This window comes from Salvelinus sp. IW2-2015, linkage group LG33 (assembly GCF_002910315.2).
Source record: "Salvelinus sp. IW2-2015 linkage group LG33, ASM291031v2, whole genome shotgun sequence".
Classification (NCBI taxonomy): Eukaryota; Metazoa; Chordata; class Actinopteri; order Salmoniformes; family Salmonidae; genus Salvelinus; species Salvelinus sp. IW2-2015.
Genome location: NC_036872.1, coordinates 34,317,000 through 34,339,495, shown reverse-complemented (window position 1 = coordinate 34,339,495; position 22,496 = coordinate 34,317,000). Strand labels below are relative to the sequence as shown.

The 22,496-nt window shown below is 43.2% G+C and overlaps 1 protein-coding gene across 1 annotated transcript in view; it reads left to right on the top strand.

The window, feature by feature from the left end:
• LOC111957580 (ATP-binding cassette sub-family A member 2-like) overlaps positions 1-22,496 on the top strand; it is a gene marked incomplete at its 5' end in the record, with an annotated part of 78,020 nt that overhangs the window by 21,059 nt on the left and 34,465 nt on the right. The window contains 6 exon segments of the mRNA XM_070436907.1: positions 82-249; positions 1,329-1,425; positions 1,733-1,906; positions 5,888-5,990; positions 19,665-19,779; positions 20,316-20,506. Coding sequence (XP_070293008.1) covers positions 82-249; positions 1,329-1,425; positions 1,733-1,906; positions 5,888-5,990; positions 19,665-19,779; positions 20,316-20,506 — 848 coding nt within the window.

The following is a 22,496-nucleotide window of genomic DNA, read 5'->3' as shown; positions in this document are numbered from 1 at the left end:
CCTGATAAGCCCATACGTACACATACTGTAACATAAACATAAACACAACATACACAACTTCTGATGTCCTCGTCTTCTTAGTTGACCTCTAACCTGCGTGGTCACCCGGAGCTGCTGAACGGGACGGACAGTGACCTGCTGCGTGGGCTAATGGATGGCAGCTACACCCTGTCCAACACCTCCACCCTGCTGGAGCAGCTGGACACCATCGACGACGCAGCCTGCGGCTGGACACACTTCATGTCCAAGGTCAGTGTCCATGAGATGAGCTGTTGGTTGTTCCAAATGCCACCATATTCCCTTAAAATGCACTACTTTTGTTCAGAGCCAAGAGGGAATCTGGCCTATAGTAGTGCACTACCGTACAGTATATAAGAGGGATCTGGCCTATAGTAGTGCACTACCGTACAGTATATAAGAGGGATCTGTCCTATAGTAGTGCCCTACCGTACAGTATATAAGCGGGATCTGGCCTATAGTAGTGCACTACCGTACAGTATATAGAGGGATCTGGCCTATAGTAGTGCACTACCGTACAGTATATAAGAGGGATCTGGCCTATAGTAGTGCACTACCGTACAGTATATTAAGAGGGATCTAGCCTATAGTAGTGCACTACCGTACAGTATAATAGAGAGGGATCTGGCCTATAGTAGTGCACTACCGTACAGTATTAAGAGGGATCTGGCCTATAGTAGTGCACTACCGTACAGTATATAGGAGGGATCTGGCCTAATAGTAGTGCACTACCATACAGTATATAAGAGGGATCTGGCCTAAAGTAGTGCACTACCGTACAGTATCTGGCCTAAAGTAGTGCACTACGACAGTATTAAGAGGGATCTGGCCTATAGTAGTGCACTACTGTACAGTATATAAGCAAATAGGATGGCATTTCAGACACAGCCTGTATGTAGGCAGGAGGTACCATAAACATGGGTGGTCTGATTCAGACTGACACAGGAAGAGCGATGGAACTTGAGTACATTGATCCAGTCCCACAGACAGCGGGCGTACAGTAATATGTGCATTGAGAATCAGTACCACACAGCACGCAGAGCTCCATTCAATAGTCCCAGGAAACATCCCAAATGGTACCCTGACTTTTAACCAGAGCCCATAGGGCAAGGACTAGTGTTGCAGATATAGATGGTTCCTGTGCTCTTGGCAGTTGGCGCTGTGGCAGACCTGGGATCCAACCTCTCCAACCTGTGTGTGTATTTTAGAAGGGTTGGGAACAAGGCAAGATATTCATTTTCCTTTGACTGCAAGGACAATAGATCAATACAGTTTATTTTGTTGTCTTTTTCTACTTCTTCTTGTTTCAGGTCAGTGTGGATATCTTCAAGGGTTTCCCTGATGAAGACAGCATCGTCAACTATACCCTGAACCAAGCCTACCACGATAACATCTCAGTGTTTGCCAGTGAGTACTGTACAGTAACTACTCAATTGGAGAGACTACTCTATTTCATCATAAGTTATGAAAACGTATATGTCCATTACATTTTTACAAAATGGAAATGTGTCTTTGGCACTCTGGCTTGACAGTGAAAACAGATAATAGATAATGGCCAGGCGCAGGGGTCAGATGGGTATTACTGAAAGGGCAGCAGCTGTGGCATGCCGATAGCCTCCAGTAGGAAAATAAATGTCATATTATGAGGAAGTAATGTGAAAGATATACTGTAGCTATATCACTGTAATAGAATGTCCATCTCCCTCTCTTCCAGGTGTGATATTCCAGACCAACAGGGATGGCTCCCTGCCTCCTCATGTCCTCTATAAGATCAGACAGAACTCCAGCTTCACAGAGAAAACCAACGAGATCCGCCGGGCCTACTGGCGCCCGGGGCCCAACACAGGGGGAAAGTTCTACTTTCTCTATGGCTTTGTGTGGATCCAGGGTACGTGACCAGAATCCTCCATCTTGACTACTGAAGGGTAAATGTAGACTGAAATGTTGCCAGGATGTTTCTGCTTTAGATGAATTTTGCCAACTTTAGCCAACACTAGACAACATTAGACAACACTAGCCAACTCCAGGCAACTCTAGACAATTCTAGACAACTCTAGACAACACTAGACAACACTAGACAATTCTAGACAACTCTAGACAACACTAGCCAACTCCAGGCAACTCTAGACAACACTAGACAATTCTAGACAACTCTAGACAACACTAGACAACTTTAGCCAACACTAGACAACACTAGACAATTCTAGACAACTCTAGACAACACTAGACAACTCTAGACAACTCTAGACAACACTAGCCAACTCCAGGCAACTCTAGACAACACTAGACAACTCTAGACAACAATAGACAATTCATTTCAACTCTAGCCAACATTAGCCAACTCCAGACAACTATCTATCCATTAGCATTAGCATCAGTATCACAGCTACAAACTGTCAAGCCATTAACATCAACATCACAGCTACAAAGGATTTAGACAAAACAAATTTCAAATGAATTAATATGAAGAAAACTATTGGCTCTCATGTTTTATACAGAATATGAATGATGGTATTTTCAAATGTTGTTGTGTTGGTGTTGTGTCGTTATTGTGTCGTTGTTTTTCTGTCATTGTTGTGTCGTTGTGTTGTTGTTGTTGTGTCGTTGTTGTGTCGTTGGTGTGTTGTTGTTGTGTTGTTGCTTGGTAAACTCAAGGCTGCACTTGTTGTTTCAGCATTATCTGCAGAATGTGAAAGTATAAACAGAATATACATAGAATATAGACTATAAATCAACTGCCTAAAGTGGGTTCACTGAGGACACAATTGTTGTGTCAAAAGTATTGTTTTGTGGCATTAAAGACCAAAAATGGTTAGAGAAAATTGTGATAAATAAAATCATATACCAATTTAATTGGTAATTTAAGGACCAAAAAACTGACAGTTGTACCATATAAATTTCAAAATATTTGGGAAGAGATTTTCAATGTACCTATTCCATGGCAGATGGTTTATGAATTGACACGCAAAACAACACTGTATTCAAAACGTATAATTTTTCTATTGACATTATTATACAAAATTATTGCAACCAATAACATGTTAAATATATGGGGGATACAATCTTCCCAGCTCTGCAGATTCTGCTGTGAGGAGGCAGAGTCATTAGATCATTTATTTTGGTACTGTCCGTATGTAGCTCATTTTTGGTCACAGGTCCAGGAATGGCTGAAGAATTGCAACATTTACCCGGAGCTAGCAAAAATGTTTATCTTCTATTTACAATCTGTAGAAACTATGAGAATATAAAGGTTCAGAGCTTCTGTGAAACATCCCAGCACAGTTGAAAAATAGATGGCAAATAGAAATCCAATATGGATGGTGTTAAGAGATAGATGGGAAGGGTTGAATGGAGCTGAAGGGTGGGACTAATAACAACAAGATTACCAATGTAAAACATACAGGGTCTGTAAAATGTATATAGGTTCAAAACTTTTGTGAAATAGCAGTTACAAATATATGGCAAATATAAATCAAACTGGTTGGACATCAGAAATAGAGGAAGGCCAGGACTAAAAACAAACAAAATATAACTAATGTAAAATAGATTGTGTCTGTAAAATGTATATAATATGTAAAAGCTGGAAGTAGAAGCCTAAGTWTTATTGTTTATTAGTTTACTCCAATTAGGGGAGGGGTGGTAGGGTTTGCGGGAAATAATAAAGGAAAATATATTAAAAGAAATATACATGTGTATATACAGTATATATATATATATATATATGTATATATTTTTTTGTGTGTATTTGTATGTATGTACGTATGTATATGTATGTGTATATGTATGCATGTTTATATATATCGTGGTATGGGTATATACAGTGGGGAGAACAAGTATTTGATACACTGCCGATTTTGCAGGTTTTCCTACTTACAAAGCATGTAGAGGTCTGTAATTTTTATCATAGGTACACTTCAACTATGAGAGACGGAATCTAAAACAAAAATCCAGAAAATCACATTGTATGATTTTTAAGTAATTAATTTGCATTTTATTGCATGACATAAGTATTTGATACATCAGAAAAGCAGAACTTAATATTTGGTACAGAAACCTTTGTTTGCAATTACAGAGATCATACGTTTCCTGTAGTTCTTGACTAGGTTTGCACACACTGCAGCAGGGATTTTGGCCCACTCCTCCCTACAGATCTTCTCCAGATCCTTCAGGTTTCGGGGCTGTGCTGGGCAATACGGACTTTCAGCTCCCTCCAAAGATTTTCTATTGGGTTCAGGTCTGGAGACTGGCTAGGCCACTCCAGGACCTTGAGATGCTTCTTACGGAGCCACTCCTTAGTTGCCATGGCTGTGTGCTTCGTGTCGTTGTCATGCTGGAAGACCCAGCCACGACCCATCTTCAATGCTCTTACTGAGGGAAGGAGGTTGTTGCCAAGATCTCGCGATACATGGCCCCATCCATCCTCCCTCAATACGGTGCAGTCGTCCTGTCCCCTTTGCAGAAAAGATCCCCAAAGAATGATGTTTCCACCTCCATGCTTCACGGTTGGATGGTGTTCTTGGGGTTGTACTCATACTTCTTCTTCCTCCAAACACGGCGAGTGGAGTTAGACCAAAAAGCTCTATTTTTGTCTCATCAGACCACATGACCTTCTCCCATTCCTCCTCTGGATCATCCAGATGGTCATTGGCAAACTTCAGACAGGCCTGGACATGCACTGGCTTAAGCAGGGGGACCTTGCGTGCGCTGCAGGATTTTAATCCATGACGGCGGTGTGTGTTACTAATGGGTTTCTTTGAGACTGGGGTCCCAGCTCTCTTCAGGTCATTGACCAGGTCCTGCCGTGTAGTTCTGGGCTGATCCCTCACCTTCCTCATGATCATTGATGCCCCACGAGGTGAAATCTTGCATGGAGCCCCAGACCGAGGTGATTGACCGTCATCTTGAACTTCTTCCATTTTCTAATAATTGCGCCAACAGTTGTTGCCTTCTCACCAAGCTGCTTGCCTATTGTCCTGTAGCCCATCCCAGCCTTGTGCAGGTCTACAAATTTTATCCCTGATGTCCTTACACAGCTCTCTGGTCTTGGCCATTGTGGAGAGGTTGGAATCTGTTTGATTGTGTGTGGACAGGTGTCTTTTATACAGGTAACGAGTTCAAACAGGTGCAGTTAATACAGGTAATGAGTGGAGAACAGGAGGGCTTCTTAAAGAAAAACTAACAGGTCTGTGAGAGCCGGAATTCTTACTGGTTGGTAGGTGATCAAATACTTATGTCATGCAATGAAATGCAAATTAATTATTTAAAAATCATACAATGTGATTTTCTGGATTTTTGTTTTAGATTCCGTCTCTCACAGTTGAAGTGTACCTATGATAAAAATTACAGACCTCTACATGCTTTGTAAGTAGGAAAACCTGCAAAATCGGCAGTGTATCAAATACTTGTTCTCCCCACTGTATATATMTATTGTGGTAAACTGGTGATCCTGAAGTGGGCACACCTGTGTGGGTGCCAACGCCAAGCTGCAGATACAGCACTTTTTCTCTGAGATTCATCTTTTATTTAAGAAGCAGGAGAGCAAGAGACAAGCTGCATATTTGACACATAAAGTTAATACAGATAATGCATTGGAACTGACATGTCGGTCTGTTGAGTGTACTGTACATAGAGACATCCTGGGCTCACTGAGACAATACAATTGATTTAATCCAGAACAGATAGATTTTTATCTCCGCATTGTAAACCACACTAATTAGCACACTGATAACCACATTGCATCGGGTAGTGTGGTTAGGATAGGACTTTATGGGATGGCTTATTCAGTGAGGTGTAGAGTGGCCCTGTCATCTCTGCTGCGTGTGTGTGTGTGCGTGTCTTCCTGTCTGTCTGCCTGCCTGTGTGTCCTCAGATATGATGGAGAGAGCCATCATTAACACGTTTGTGGGTCATGACGTGGTGGAGCCTGGGAACTATGTTCAGATGTTCCCCTACCCCTGCTACACCAGAGACGAGTAAGACCTGGAACTCTCTCTATACACCTCTCCTCTCTCTCACTTTCTGTTTTCCTTTAAAAAATATATCTGTTAATTATATCAATTCTATTTTTATGTTACTTCTGAGATGATGACTTTGCATTGTCCATGTATATTAGGTAGATAGGTAAATAATGGAATATGTCACACGTCTTCCTTTGGTAGCTACACCAGAGATGAGCAAGACATGTTACTGTATCTATTCTTTACTTTAATCAGCTCTCTATCTCTCTCAGACCCTGACTCTCATTTATGGCCATATCCTAACTTAAGATGCATGTGCATAACTCTCACTGTTATGAATAACATTCAAGTGTAGATATGTCTTTACATTCAGCATCACTCAAGAGTCAAGAGAAATATAGTATTATTTTTAACAGAGATATCTACATATATTTCGAGGTGTAATGTATACCTGGAAATAATCAGAATTCATGTAAACATTACAGTTTTGAAAACATAGCTTGTCCCCCCAAAAATGGTATCTTGACACATCTTACCCCGGGTATGGGGTAAGTTGAGCACGGGACAGGGTACGTTAAGCCGCCTACACATTTCTGTACTGAATGAAATATTACCACTACCCTTTTAAAACCATGTCTATCTTTATGTCCCAAACACAATTCAACAGAATCACAACCACTTTTAGTCTTTTAATCATTTTAAGCATATTTTACACTTTTAACATAGACCAGGCCCGTTGATGCCTCATATCCCGGTGATAATGCCTTGCATTACGCCTGTGAAGAAAACACTTACATTTGCTCAACTTGACATTGGCTCATCCATTGTCTCAACTTACCCAAGGAAAACATTTTGACTACACTGTAAACAAAATATCTAGCTGTTTCAACTAAATGTTATTAAGTAACTGGTTACACAGCCTTTTTTTGTTTACTCAACCTTTCGGCAAAAGTATTACCTGAACTTAACATTTTGAGTTGGCCCAAACTTAGCTCCAACATGAGAAAACGTAGGCACAAATTCTGTAAACTTCAAATAATGTGTTTGCTCAAATTGTCTCAAATGTTCATTTAACTAGAAAATATGATTACTTTCCTAAAAAAAAGTCTGTGGAGCTTTTAACACAATGCTTTTAACGTACATATTTGACACACATTGACATACATTGTGCATGTTCATTTATTTTATACAGTAATTCATATTTACTCACCTGGGATTTAATCTCATAACCTCTTGGTGCAAAGCATTTTAATCATCCTGATATGCTACCATGTCTGTGTCAATAACTGATTTCACCTGTATTGCTACTGTCGTGGTAATTCACCACTAAGGACTCAAACTCAAAGTAAATGAATCAATCTTTATTATCACAACCTGAGAGGTTCACTAACTCAATACAAGCCTGATGAAACTCTGAAAGAGCCTTTCCCTTTTCAGTCCATTTATACTGCTACACAAGCAAGTAGCCTAGTGGTTAGAGTGTTGGACTAGTAACCGAAAGGTTGCAAGATCAAATCCCCGAGCTGACATGGTACAATTCTGTCGTTCTGTCCCTGAACAAGGCAATTAACRCACTGTTCCTAGGCCATCATTGAAAATAAGATTTTGTTCTTAACTGACGTGCCTAGTTAAATAAATAAAAATGTAAGCATGGTTGGTTCCTGCATGAGACTGACTGACATCACACCAGGCTTCTTAACTTGAAACTGAGATATTGTATCACTATTTCTAGTTCCCAGAGTAATGTTCTGGTTGTACTGTCAAATGACTTATCAGCGACAGTGTCCTTTGTGTAGTCAATCCATCACTCGCATGAACCCAACCAAGACAGGTTATTACAAAGCAGCATTATGCTAAACATACGATCTGATACACACAGAGAACATTTACATCACACTCCTTTTATCACTCTGTGATAGCTATTGTTACATTTTAAGGTAAGCATTAGATTATGGCTTAAACTATCAAAGGACGTTCTATCCGTTCAAACCCTTCATTCTGGGTTGTACAATCCGACTAGTAACTGATGCTTGTTCCATAGCCCTTACACTTGTAAAACCATTGCAGTAGAATGGTTTAACTTAAGACCTTCGCTTCATACAGTTACACACATGCTTCATTACACAATTTAATTTATGTCAATTCTATCATCATAAGCATGGGGGAGAACATGGTCATGCTCTTCATGGCCTTCAGTGAGTTCCTTGTAATCCTCATTATCTTCATCATTCTCATCAGCAAATGGCATTTATTTTAGCCCAATCAAACTAAAAGTCTCTCCTGCAGTTGCAGAAGTGGACATAATAGTTGCGTAGACCCGTGAGACAAAAGAAGAGCACAGTGTCTCAAGCAGTTTCTGCTATGTAATCTGCTAAATAGGTGACATTCATAGACGAGTCAGGAACAAAGGTGCAACACTCATCTCCAATGACTGCACACATTCCTCCCTGACTTCCTCATAGGTAGTCTAGAGCTTCACGATTTTGTAAGGCCAATTTTGGAAGTGCTACCATTTCAGTACTGAGGGCCTTAAGGGCTTTTGACGTAGCATTAGCCACTCCATAATTAGGGAGCATTACACCAGTAAATTGTGACAGGGCAGTTTGAATATGAGTAATCCCTGCCAGCGAGCACTGCTGCAGGGGGACAATATCCCTGGAAATGAATTATACGTCATCTGGCACTGCTCTCATAGCAGGAACAACGAACCCAATAGTACACACTACCCCCAAATTATCTGGTAGTACATAATATACGCTGTTCCGACATAACCAATAGGTCCCATTAGGGGCTGATTTACTTGTTTCTAAGGTTATATGAAGCACTGAGAGGACCACACTTACATTTGAGAGTCTGCCCATCTGCAAATCATAAACTGTCAGTGACCAATTTGATTCTCCATCAGTCCATTGTACAATTGCACACATTTTCACCTAGGTAGACAGACCCATTACCTTGTATACACCAGGATGCAGTCAATGAGCATTCTATTGTGATGGGTGTGGGACATATTTCATTTTCACAAGGTCTTCTATAACTACTTATCCAAGTTTGGTTATAAAAAGCTAAATAAGGTCCGGTCGTCAAGGAGGGGAATTGTAAACCTCAGTGCTGGGAGCATGGAAAAGTCTACCGACTGGGACACCCAGTAAAGGGAGCCCATCACCTACCCCCTGTGGGCCTAGCTCACAGACCCAACAGGAAGTGCTTGGGGAGAGTCCATTCGCCACCATCTGTGCTGTGGAAAGGAATGAGTTCATAGTGTCTTTGAAGTCTTGTTTTCCTCTCACAACCTTTCCAGCTTCTTCTGTGCCTCTACTCCGGGCCTGCTGTGGTCCCGTTGGCTGGGGACGGTCCCTGGATCCTTCTAGGTCATTACTGGCCAGCAGGAGGCAGACGACGGTCTCCACTATCACGGTGAGACCAATCCAGAAACAGGTCCTTTCGCATTCACCGATCCTCCTCACCATTCTGATTTCCTGGTTCTGGCAACTTCCTGCAGTGGGACGTGTGTGTCCACGTATCTCGTTCTGCTACCTTGACAGCCGAGGATTTGGTCAGGAGCACCTGGTATGCTCCCTTTCACCTGGGGTCTTTCCAACTTTTTCTTTTCTTGACCACAATGAACCTGCAAGGTTCGGCAGAGAAGCCTTCACTTGTGAGAAGAGAGTATTAAGAACAATGTTAAGAGATACACAATAAGCCACCATGTCCTCCTCCATTCCTTCAAGGGTTAACCTATTTTGGGTGAAAGGATTGTTAGTCATTCTCATGGGGCATCCAGTTAGTACCTCGTGTGGGGAGAGACCTGTCAGTGGGAGACCTACCTCTCATGCTCATCAGTGCCAAAGGGAGTACTTTTACCCAGGTCAGACTCATTTCTGCCATGAGTTTGGTCAATTTGTTATTTAGCGTTTGGTTATCAAATCAAATCAAATTATATTTGTCACATGAAATGCTTACTTACGAGCCCTTAACCAACAATGCAGTTTTAAGAAAATACCAACAACAAAAAAGTAAGAGATAAGAATAACAAATGATTAAAGAGCAGCAGTAAAAACCAATAGCGGGGCTATATACATGGCGTGTTGTACAGCATCCCCTGACTGTGGGTGGTAGGCACAGTGCGCCCTCAAGTCAACCTGCTTCTGATAAGGACTGAACAATCTTGTTTAGGAAATGTCTACCGACAGCCCCCACCTTGGAAGGATGTCTCACAGGAGAGCTTTGGCCACATTACATGCTGTGGCTCTTCGACACGGGAATACCTCAACCCACTTGGAAAACATATGAACAATAAACAAACAATATTTGTTTCCTTCACATGGGGTTAATTCAATGAAGTCCATCCTCAAATTCTCAAAAGGTCCTTCTGGCCATGGGTGAGATGTGGGGGTTATAGAAATACCACGTCCTACATTGTTAGTCAAACAAGTGTATATCTTTTTTACGAAACTTTTCAGCAAACACAGTGAATCCCACAGTGCTCCAGTATTTATTTACAAGATCTACCATCCCTCTTTTTCATACATGGTCTTGACCGTGTGACAACTTTGTGAGGAATAGGAAAGTACAACGGGGCATGTTGTCACGACTCCGACCGAAGCCGGCTCCCCTTCCCGTTCGGGTGGCGCTCGGCGGTCGTCGTRGCCGGCCTACTAGCTGCCACTGATTCTTTTCTCCCCCTCCTTATGTGTTTATTGATTACACCTGTTTTGAGTTTGTTGTAATTAGTTGGGCTTTATTAGTCAGCCGGCCCGCCCCTTTCTTTGTGCCGCATTGATTATTGTAAACCTGGTGTTTGATACAGACAAACGTGTTGGTTTATAGTGTATAGTGTATAGTGCTGGACTGTTTTCGTTCCCCGTGTCTGGGGCAGTTTGTTTTGAGCACCCAGTGTTTAGTGGGGTGGCCGTGGTTCACCGTGTGCGCATTAAAAGAGCACTATATTGAAKTCTCTGTTTTCCTGCGCCTGACTTCACACTCACGACACCCAGTACCTGGTCTGGTTTGCTCAAATTATCCTGCCACACTCCCGAGGTGTCCATATATCAATGTCCAGTCCACCTACGTTTTTCTGATGCATCAACCATTGTTGCAAAGCAACAATATCATTGACAGAGAAATGGTTAGTGAAAAACAGGAACTGAAAAAGGGGGAACGAAAAGAGGAAGCAGCTAGTTTCGCTGCACAGTCTGATTTGAGCATTTCTTGAGAAATGAGAAATGCTATCTTTACCGCTGGTATGAGCCTGACACTTCACCACAGCAACAGAGGATGGTAACAATATTGCTTTTAGCAACTATCCATGAGCAATTGTTTTACCAGAAGAGGTTAGAAACCCATAGTCCCAAAATCGTGCACCACCCCAAAAGCATACCTACTGTCAGTGTAATTGTTTACTGCTTTATCCTCTGCTAATATGCATGCTCGTGTTAAGCCAAGAAGTTATGCTGCTTGTGCAGACAGGTGTTGTGGGAGACGTGCACTTTCCACAGTCTCTAAAGCGGTGACAACAGCACTTCCCATTTCCTTGCTACATCACCCAATCAGTTCATCCAAGGCGCAGTGTCTTCCCTCTTCATGTCTTTGGTTTTTGATAGACTGCAGTGGGGGACAGCACCATTCACATCATACAGTTCTCTCTGTGTATCTGTGAAGAGGACTGCTGCTGCGGTTAATCATTCACCATAGTACATGCCATCAATTCTCAGTTCCATTTTTTTCTGGGAACTTTGACCAGCGTATATCATAGCCTTGTTCTACTTCAATGGAGGGAACTGCAGTTGTGTAGTGAAGGTGTTTTGGAACCTCCCAGTCTTCCTGATTTTGGGTAAGAGACATCCCTCTGAGTTCTCCTTCCATGTCTGCATCTTCCAAATGCCAGGCATAGTAGGACTGTGCCATACATGGGAACATTCCACTTGTTGGTGACCGAATGGAGACACCCTCTGGGTCACAGGAGATGTGAATTTAAATTTTGCACATGAGGTCTCTTCCCAATAGATATACTGGGCATGATGATGAATACAAGAATCGATGTCTCTATTTCCCAGTTTCCCATGCTACTGGGAGGGGGTATGTGAGGGGTTCAATAGAGGGGATGCCCGACGCGCCGACAGTTTTGTCACTACCCTGATCTGTTTCACCTGTCCTTGTGCTTGTCTCCACCCCCCTCCTGTTGTCGCCCATCTTCCCCGTTATCCCCTGTGTATTTATACCTTTGTTTTCTGTCTGTCTGTGCCAGTTCGTCTTGTTTGCCAAGTCAACCAGCATTTTTCTCCTAGCTCCTGTTTTTTTCCAGTCTCTGTTTTTCTCTTCCTCCTGGTTCTGACCCTTGCCTGTCCTGACTCTGAGCCTACCTGACCATTCTGCCTGGCCCTGACCTCAAGCCTGCCTCCCGCCCTGTACCATTTTGGACTCTGACCTGGTTATGAACTCTTGCCTGTCCCTGACCTGCCTTTTGACTACCCCTTGGACTATAATAAATATCAGAGCTCAAACCATCTGCCCCCTGTGTCTGCATCTGGGTCTCGCCTTATAATGCGAACTGGCCATGACTGACCCAGCAGACTTGGACCAGCTCCGTCACGCTGTCTCCCTGCAGGGAGCTACTATTAAGAAACAGGAGGAGCTACTTCAGCACCTGATGGAGTGGTTCCGATCTCTGGCGGAACGCCACAACCAGGGGATCAAGGCATTAACGGAGCAATTCCGTGAATTAGCTTGCAGACAGCARGCCACATCTAAGACCTCCCAGCCACTCAGTAACTTCCCTTCTATGCCGGCGATCCTGGTACCTGCCGCCATTTCTTTCCCAGTGCTCCCTCATTTTTGAGCTTCAGCCATCTTCATTCCCTTCGGATCGATCGAAGATAGCGTATCTAATTACGCTAATGTCCGGAAGGGCGCTCTCCTGGGCGACGGCTGTTTGGGAGCAACAATCCACCGTTTGCCATAACCTGGAAGATTTCATGGCTGAGGTGAGGAAGGTATTCGTTTCTCTGGTGTCTGGGAGAGAGGTGGCCCGAAAACTATTGAAGGTACATCAGAACTCCCATAGTGTGGCAAACTACGACGTAGATTTTCGCACATTTGCCGCCGAGAGTGCCTGGAATCCGGAGGCTCTGTTCGATATCTTCCTTCATGGACTATCGGAGGAAATAAAAGACGAGCTCGCAGCTCGGGAGTTACCATTGGACCTCGATTCCCTCATCGCCCTTTCAATTAGGATTGAACGCCGGAGAGAGAGGAGTTTGGATCTCGGGAACATTCTTCCATCTGCTGCTACTTGCTCACCTCCGAAGGAACCCGGAAATCCCCGAAGTGTGCATTTCCGTGAAGAACCGAAGCCACCCGAGTTCCCTTGAGAATCATCGGCGATGATACTCCTGAGCCTTTGCAACTGGGCAGAGCTAGATGATCTCCTAGGGAACGTAGGGTGAACTCCAACTGTTGTCTGTTCTGTGGGGCTGTGGGACATTATATAGCCACCTGCCCTGTTATGAGACCAATTGTTTTAGTAGGTACAAGTACTCTGGTGAGCCAGACTGGGAATTCTCTAATTTCCATCACCCGCACTCCTCTTTTTGTGATACTGCTGTGGGGAGACCAGTCTAAGTCTCTCCGGGTGCACATAGACTCTGGGGCAGATGAAAGTTTTATGGATGCTACCCTAGTTTCTGAATGTTTTCCCCACTCAACTCCTCTCTGTTTCCATGGACACTAGATCACTGGACGGCCGCTCCATTGGAACAGTTACCCACAGCACTGTTCCCGTTAATCTGCAGCATTCAGGAAATCACAGTGAGTCAATACAGCTTCTCCTCATTAATTACCCCCATGTTCCTGTTGTTTTGGGATGGTATTCCCTCCAGAAACACAACTCTGTTATTGACTGGACCACGAGTTCAGTCCTGGGTTATTCCCTCCAGAAACACAACTCTGTTATTGACTGGACCACGAGTTAAGTCCTGGGTTATTCCCTCCAGAAACACAACTCTGTTATTGACTGGACCACGAGTTAAGTCCTGGGTTGGAGCCTGTTCTGTCATTCCCATTGTCTTAAAGCGGCGCAGCCTTCCCCGAGATGTCCTCCTCAGGGCTTAAGTAAGGCTTCGGATTTCTCTGCCGTTCCCTCAAGGAACGGGCTACTTCTCTTCCCCCGAATCGTCCCTACGATTGTGCCATTGACCTTACCCCAGGCACCACATCGCCTCGTGGTCAGCTATATTTCCTATCCGGCCCAGAGATCAAGGCCGGGGAGAAGTATGTTGATGTCACGGCTCTCATCATAATGAGGATCGGACCAAAGCGCTGCGTGGTAAGTGTTCATGATTTTATTTGATCACAAAACACTTGTGCATAAACTATACAGAAAACAACTACCCACAAAACACAGGTGGGAAAAGGCTGCCTAAGTATGATTCCCAATCAGAGACAACGATAGACAGCTGTCCCTGATTGAGAATCATACCCGGCCAAAACATAGAAACAGAAAACATAGAAATAAAGAAACTAGAATGCCCACCCTAGTCACACCCTGGCCTACCCAAAATAGAGAATAAAAGCCTCTCTATGGCCAGGGCGTGACAATTGAGGACTCTCTGGCTGCTGGAAGCATCCGTCCTTCTGCATCCCCTGCCGGTGCAGGGTTTTTCTTTGTGGAAAAGAAGGACAAAACCCTGCGTCCGTGCATTGACTACCGGGGTCTTAATGACATAACTATCAAGAATCGTTACCCCCTACCACTCCTCTCCTCGGCTTTCGAACCTCTCCAGGGGACTACCATCTTTTCCAAGCTGGACCTTCGTAATGCCTACCACCTGGTTCGGATACGTGAAGGAGATGAGTGGAAGACCGCTTTCAACACTGCCTGTGGACATATGAGTACCTCGTCATGCCGTTTGGTCTCACTAATACCCCGCTGTCTTCCAGGCCCTGGTAAACGATGTGCTCCGGGACATGTTAAATAATTTTGTGTTCATCTACCTCGACGATATCCTTTTTTTTAACCGATCTGCCCAAGAACACGTCCTCCATGTTCGACAAGTCCTTCAGCGCCTATTTGTGAAAGCGGAGAAGTGTGAGTTCCACCATTCTACAATCTCCATTCTGGGATATGTCATCGCTGAAGGAAATGTCCAGGTGAAAGCAGTAGTGGATTGGACCCAACCTACATCCGGGGTGCAGCTACAATGTTTCCTGGGGTTTGCCAATTTCTACCGCCATTTCAMTCAAGGTACAGCACCCTGGTAGCCCCCCTCTCTGCACTCACCTCTCCCAAGGTACCGTTCATCTGGTCCCCAGCTGTTGACAGAGCCTTTGTGGACCTGAAGCATCAGTTCACTACAGCCCCCATCCTCGTCCATCCGGACCCAGGCCGGATGGACGAGGTGGGGGCTATCCTGGGGGCTATCCTGTCCCAGCGGTCTGCCCAGAACCAAAAGCGTATCTGGGTCTCGCCTTGTGTCATTATAATTTTGCATTGTTCTTTTCGAAGGAATGAGTTTCAGGGCTGATTTCTTCAGGACAGAGACTGCTGCATCAGTGTCTTCTAAGGAATGGATTTTTTTTCTTCCAGTATCTCAATGTGAATCAGTGAATTTTCTGTTGAGAGAGTAGGTTGTTGTAACATCTGTAGGGGTGTTTCTTCTTCATCATCTTTTGTTTCCACCTCATCCTGTTGTCCACCTCCTAAAGAGTCATTTACCCTCACGTTTCTGGGCGGTCCATTCCACTCCTTTCTGTCTTCATTTTCTTAGCAGTCTTTGGCAAAATGTCCTGGTTTAACACTTTTAACCGTTTCTTTCCGGGGGTCCAGAGTTTMCACCTCTCCCCATCCTCTCTCTTGTCCCCCACCTGTTCCTCTTCCTCAACTTCTTCCTTGACCTCCGGCTCTGCTGTAGAACATCAGCTGAGCCGTTTGCAATTTAGCCCAAGCTTTTGTATTCTTGGCTTTTATCTGTCTTTCTGTATGGTTGATATGTTGTTTCACATCAGCCAGTGTCTTTGTTTCCCATCCTATACAGGTGGTGGTTACAGCTGTTTTTAGGTCTTGGCGTAAACCAGTGACACCAGCATGACACAGCAGACTGGTATATGATTCCTGGTCAGAGGCAAGGAATATATTTTCCATCCACTCTTGGTCATCTTTAACGGTCTCATCAGTTTTCATTGTTGTAGAGTGGATTTTCTGCCAGTCTGTGTGTTCTGATTGTCACACCCATCTCGTGCTGCGTTGCTGTCCTAGTCTCCTTTGCACTGGATCCACTTGAATTTCAGACAGTGGCAGAGTATTTCTTCAATTTCTCTGGTTGTTGGATTGTACATTGTTATTARAGCTCGTACTTCTTCTTCAAATTTCACTGCATCTTTAGCAGGATCAGTGACATCTTTTACTGTTGCCTTGATTTCATACACATCCCATAGTATTTCCACTGTTATGGGTGCTCCTTCCTGTAGGTTAGGGTATTGTATGAGGGGTATATTGAATACTCTTGTGTGGCTGGTGGAAGGGGTGGCATGGGGGTCAGCGGTCGTCCATCATGGTTTAAATAATCTTCAAAGCGTAAGGGTGGATTTCTGTGTCGCTGTGGCCTTGCAAGATCCAATCCAGTCGCCTGGAGTTCCCAAAATGTGTCTGTGGAGTGGTTTGAGGTGACTGGTAGGGCGGTGGCACTTGATCTTGTCCCCCTATGGCCTTGGAGCTGTGGATGGGGTTGCAGTAAGGGCTGTGCCCCCAATGGGGCTGTTGGAATTACTGAATACAGGCTGTTCTCTTTTTTTCTTTGCTTGTGTCCTTCTCTCACTTTTTTCTGTTTCCTTTCCTTTGTCTACTTGCTTCACCATTAATCCTTTACTTTGTCTACTTGCTTCACCATTAATCCTTTCCTTTGTCTACTTGCTTCACCATTAATCCTTTACTGGTGTCTACTTGCTTCACCATTAATCCTTTACTTTGTCTACTTGCTTCACCATTAATCCTTTCCTTTGTCTACTTGCTTCACCATTAATCCTTTCACTGTTTTGCCCTTCAATATCCCACTTGTGGAAATCAACCAATTTAACTTTTATTTTTCTGTATCTCTTCTCTGTCTCTTCCAACTTTTCTGTGGGTTCTACGAGTCTCTCTGTACTGAGGGTCCCATCTAAAGTGAATGCTCCATTTGTCCATTTAGTCCATTTAACTGTTTGTTCAAACACCCCACAATATTCTGACTCATCATTTTGTCAGGGCCCCAAAGTTCACATTAATGGTCAATATCAATGTTGTATTTTGTGTCTTTGTAAATACGTTCTTTCTTTTATAATACAGGGGTTTAGATATATATTTTTCACAAACTCCTTCACACTAGTGTTCTATTCATGCAACATATTCGGTAATAGTAATCTTTCCTTTAATATCTTCACACCTCACATCACACAGAATCCCTACATAACGTCATCAATCGAAGTCCACACAGAACTTTCTTAGGTGTTCACATCCACACCACCAGCAACGATCAGCACATCGCAATCAGCCTGAGAGGCACCAATGATCATGTTTTTGCTCAAACTTTTTAATGGTTCTCTCAATGCCTCTCTACCGGTAAATCAGATGGCCGGCGGTGGTGGACAGAAGCCTTATATAACGTTATCAATCGAAGTCCACACAGAACTTTGTGCAGTCCACACAGTACTTGGTTTGGCATTCACATGCACACATAAACATTTCCTTCCTAATTACACACCCACTTCAAACACCATTCACACAGAATTCCTACACAGAACATTCGTTCAGTTCACACAGAACTTTCTTAGGTATTCATTCAGACATGCGCACACAATGTACACACACACACTCAATACACTATTTCTAGCTTCTTGTTGCATCTTTACGAAGTTCATACAGAACTTGCTTAGGTTTTCACACTCGAATGCCTATATAACGTTATAAACAAGGTTCACCAAACCTTCGCCTAGTTTTTCTTAGAACTTGGATCCCTTCTTAAACAACATTACTTCATTTAAATTGACTTACTGAAATCAGTTGAGTTGTCCTTCTAGGTTTCGTGGATGTTGTGTTTCCTCCCACAGTGGAGGTCTGGTCCGGGTGGGTCCTCATCCTCTTTGGTGAGACAGGAATTTTCCTCTTACGCCTTCTGAAGAACGCGCCACCGGTGTTCCCTCTCAGACCTTCACTGATGGATCACGTCAAAGATCAAACATCCTGTTTCGTGACCCCAGAATTGTTGTGGAAATTCATCACTAAGGACTCAAACTCAAAGTAAATGAATCAATCTTTATTATCACGGCGGAGAGGTTCACTAACTCAATACAAGCCTGATGAAACTCTGAAAGAGCCTTTCCCTTTTCAGTCCATTTATACTGCTACACAAACAAGTCATATAAACATGGTTGGTTCCTGTATGAGACTGACTGACATCACACCAGGCTTCTTACCTTGAAACTGGGATATTGTATCACTCCTTCTAGTTCCCAGAGCAATGTTCTGGGCGTACTGCCAAATTGCTTATCAGTGATAGACTCCTTTGTGTAGTCAATCCATCACTCGCATGAACCCAACCAAGATAGGTTATTACAAAGCAGCATTATGCTAAACATACGATCTGATACACACAGAGAACATTTCAATCACAGTACACTTTGAACTTCAAAGTGAATCTCAGCATTTTCTAAAGTACAATCAAGAAAAACGGTATTATTTATCATAGTGCCCCACCAACATTAGACAACTATACAGAAAAACTTAACGTTGCGTCGTTAAATAAGTGAATCAAATTAATGATGAGAGAATAGTCAAATTAACTGATAATTGACACATCCTTGGTGGCATAGCAGGTAGATCGGCATAGCAGGTAGATCGGCATAGCAGGTAGATCGGCATAGCAGGTAGATCGGCATAGCAGGTAGATCGGCATAGCAGGTAGATCGGCATGCCATGAAACCAAGAGGTTGTGAGCTCAAATCCCAGGTGAGGACATGATGAAGAATATTTACTTTATAAATGAACATGCACAAATGAATCATATGTGTCAAACATGTAAGTTAAAAGCAATGTGTGTAACCAGTTGCACAGTCCTCTATTAGTTAAAGATGCCAAATAATAATGTATTGTTGAATAAACATATGAGAAAGTTGAGCAAACCCATCCTTTTAAATTGACAGAATTTTTGCCAAAGTTTTCTCTAGTTGGACCTAAGTGTGGGCAACTATTATTATCAGCATAACACAAGTTAGTTCAGGTAACACTTGGACCGAAAAGTTGAGTAACCGATAAACAGGCTGTGGAACCAGTTATTTCATAATAATTAGTAAATAGGTGTTTTTTGACAGTGTATATTAGCCCCCAAAGCTACAAGGATGCACTTTCATGCTAGGMTTAGGACCTCATATTGAAGCTTATAGAGACCCCAACTGATATATAGAACAATCTTAAAAGTATCTACCTTGATTTAGATACAAGCATCATGAAACCTCTAACACAAAAATGCTGACCTCTTCCTAAATATTTGGTCAAATTATACATTTTGTGTATGGTTTCCTAGAAACAAGGGGTGGCTCAACTGACCCTTTGGTTCAACTTACCTCACTCTCCCCTATGGTTRCATTCCTTTGGTAGTATTTTTTTCTCCCTGCTTTAACCTATACTTTGTCATTAACAAACTTCCTGTCATGGGTCCACAGCTTCCTGTTTGTGATRGAGCACATGATGCCTCTGTGCATGGTGATCTCCTGGGTGTACTCTGTAGCCATGATGATCCAACACATTGTGGCTGAGAAGGAGCACCGGCTCAAAGAGGTGAGCTGCTTACATGTCTACCTGTGGTGGCTGTTGGCACTTTAAATTAGAGGACAGGCTCATAATAATGGCTGAAATGGAATTAATTGCACAGTATCAAACACACGTTTAATACCGTTCCATTTACTCCATTCCAGACAATATTATGATCCGTTATCCCTTCACCAACCCCCACTGCTGTCTACACTAGGATCTCAGAGTCCTGTCCTGTGTCTGTCTGTGACAGTGGAGCAGCATCACTAATGCCATCTTCTCTCTGCCATCTCTTTGGCAACCTGTAGCAGAATGATGTCGCTCATATTTACTACCTCTGTTCTGCCCCCRGTTGGAAAAATACTGATTTCAATCAAATAAAAATCTCAAACTTGAAATTTGTACGATATGTTTTTCTGAATATTTAGAATATTTACATAATTGTATTATTTTGTTTGATATGTGGTTTGAAATCACATTCTCATTCATATAAGTGCATGTAAGACTGTAAAAAAGAGGATTAACCTCTTCTGGTAACCTGTGTACTCCCTGCCTGCCTGAAGGTGATGAAGATGATGGGCCTGAACAATGCGGTCCACTGGGTGGCCTGGTTCATCACTGGCTTCGTCCAGCTGTCCATCTCCGTGACCGCCCTGACGGCCATCTTGAAGTARGGCAGAGTGCTCCTCCACAGTGACATCTTCATCATCTGGCTCTTCCTCTCCATCTACGCCATCGCAACGATCATGTTCTGGTAATGAAGACACTACTACCGCTCTGATGTTAGTCTAGTAAAAAGCATGAGTGGACATACACCCAAAATAGTAGGAGAGGCCTACGCTGAGCTCGGATCTCAGTACAGAGGGGGCGGGGCTCCGTCGAGGGGCCCTTCTTAACAAATAATWAAAAATATCAATAGCTGATATGGTCATAAACTCAAATTAGTCATCATCACATATTGAGCCAAGCAAGCCTTCATATAGAGATATAGTGCATCACTTTGCCTGACAATATTTTTTCCACATTTTGTTATGCTACAGCCTTATTCTAAAATTGATCAAATAAAACGTGTTCCTCATCAATCTACACACAATACCCCATAATGACGAAGCAAAAAGGGGTTTAAAACCCCCCAGAAATACCTTATTTACATAAGTATTCACACCCTTTGCTATGAGACTTGAAATTGAGCTCAGGTGCATCCTGTTTCCATTGATCATCCTTGAGATGTTTCTACAACTTGATTGGAGTCCACCTGTGGTAAATTCAATTGACTGGACATGATTTGGAAAGGCACACACCTGTCTTATTTTTCATGAGTTTGCAAAAATGTAAAAGTTTTTTGCTTTGCCATTATGGGTTATTGTGTGTAGATTGATGAGGAAATGTTTTATGTAATCTGAATAAGGTTGTAATGTAACAAAATGTGAAAAAAGTCAAGGGGTCTGAATACTTTCCGAATGCACTGTATATACAGAAGTATGTCGACACCCCTTCAAATGAGTGGACTCGGCTATTTCAGCCACACCCGTTGCTGACAGGTGTATAAAATCGAGCACACAGCCATGCAATCTCCATAGACAAACATTGGCAGTATAATGGCCTTACTGAAGAGATCAGTGACTTACAATGTGGCACTGTCATAGGATGCCACCTTTCCAACAAGTAAGTTTGTGAAGTCTTTGCCCTGCTAGAGCGAACCCGGTCAATTGTAAGTGCTGTTATTGTTAAGTGGAAAAGTCTAGGAGCAACAACGGTTTAGCCGCAAAGTGGTAGGCCACACAAGCCCACAGAATGGTACCGCCGAGTGGTGAAGCGTGTAGCGAGTAAAAATCGTCTGTCCTCGGTTACACCACTCACTACCAAGTTCCAAACTGCCTCTGGAAGCAATGTCAGCACAATAACATTTTGTCGGGAGCTTCATGAAATGGGATTCCATGGCCGAGCAGCCGCACACAAGCCTAAGATCACCATGCGGAATGCCAAGTGTCGGCTGGAGGGGTATAAGGCTTGCCGCTATTGGTCTCTGGAGCAGTGTAAACACGTTCTCTGGAGCGATGAATCACGCTTCACCATCTGGCAGTCCGACGGACGAAGCTGGGTTTGGCAGATGCTAGGATAACGCTACCTGCTCCAATGCATAGTGCCAACTGTAAAGTTTGGTGGAGGAGGAATAATGGTCTGGGGCTGTTTTTCATGTCCCCTTAGTTCCAGGGAAGATACATCTTAACGATATAGCTTACAATGGCATTCTAGACAYTTCTGTGCTTCCAACTTTGTGACAACAGTTTGGGGAAGGCCCTTTCCTATTTCAGCATGAAAATGCCCATGTGCACAAAGCGAGGTCCATACAGAAAAGGTTTGTTGAGATCGGTGTGAAAGAACTTAACCTGCCTGCACAGAGCCCTAACCTCAACCCCATTGAACACCTTTGGGATGAATTGGAATGCCAACTGCAAGTCATACCTAATCCCCCAACATCAGTGCCCGACCTCACTAATGCTCTTGTGCTGAATGGAAGCAAGTCCCTGCAGCAATGTTCCAACATCTAGTTGATTCTCTCATCTCTCTTTCACTCTGTGATGTCAGAGCAGCAGTGACTGCACACACATTGATGATGTTAGAGATCTAATGAAACATGAGTCACCCTGATATTTAGCGGCTGATTTTATAAAAGCGGTAACACTCAGTTTCACTTGTCAACCTTCGACTTCTATTTTGTGAGGAACGTGTTACTTCGAAAT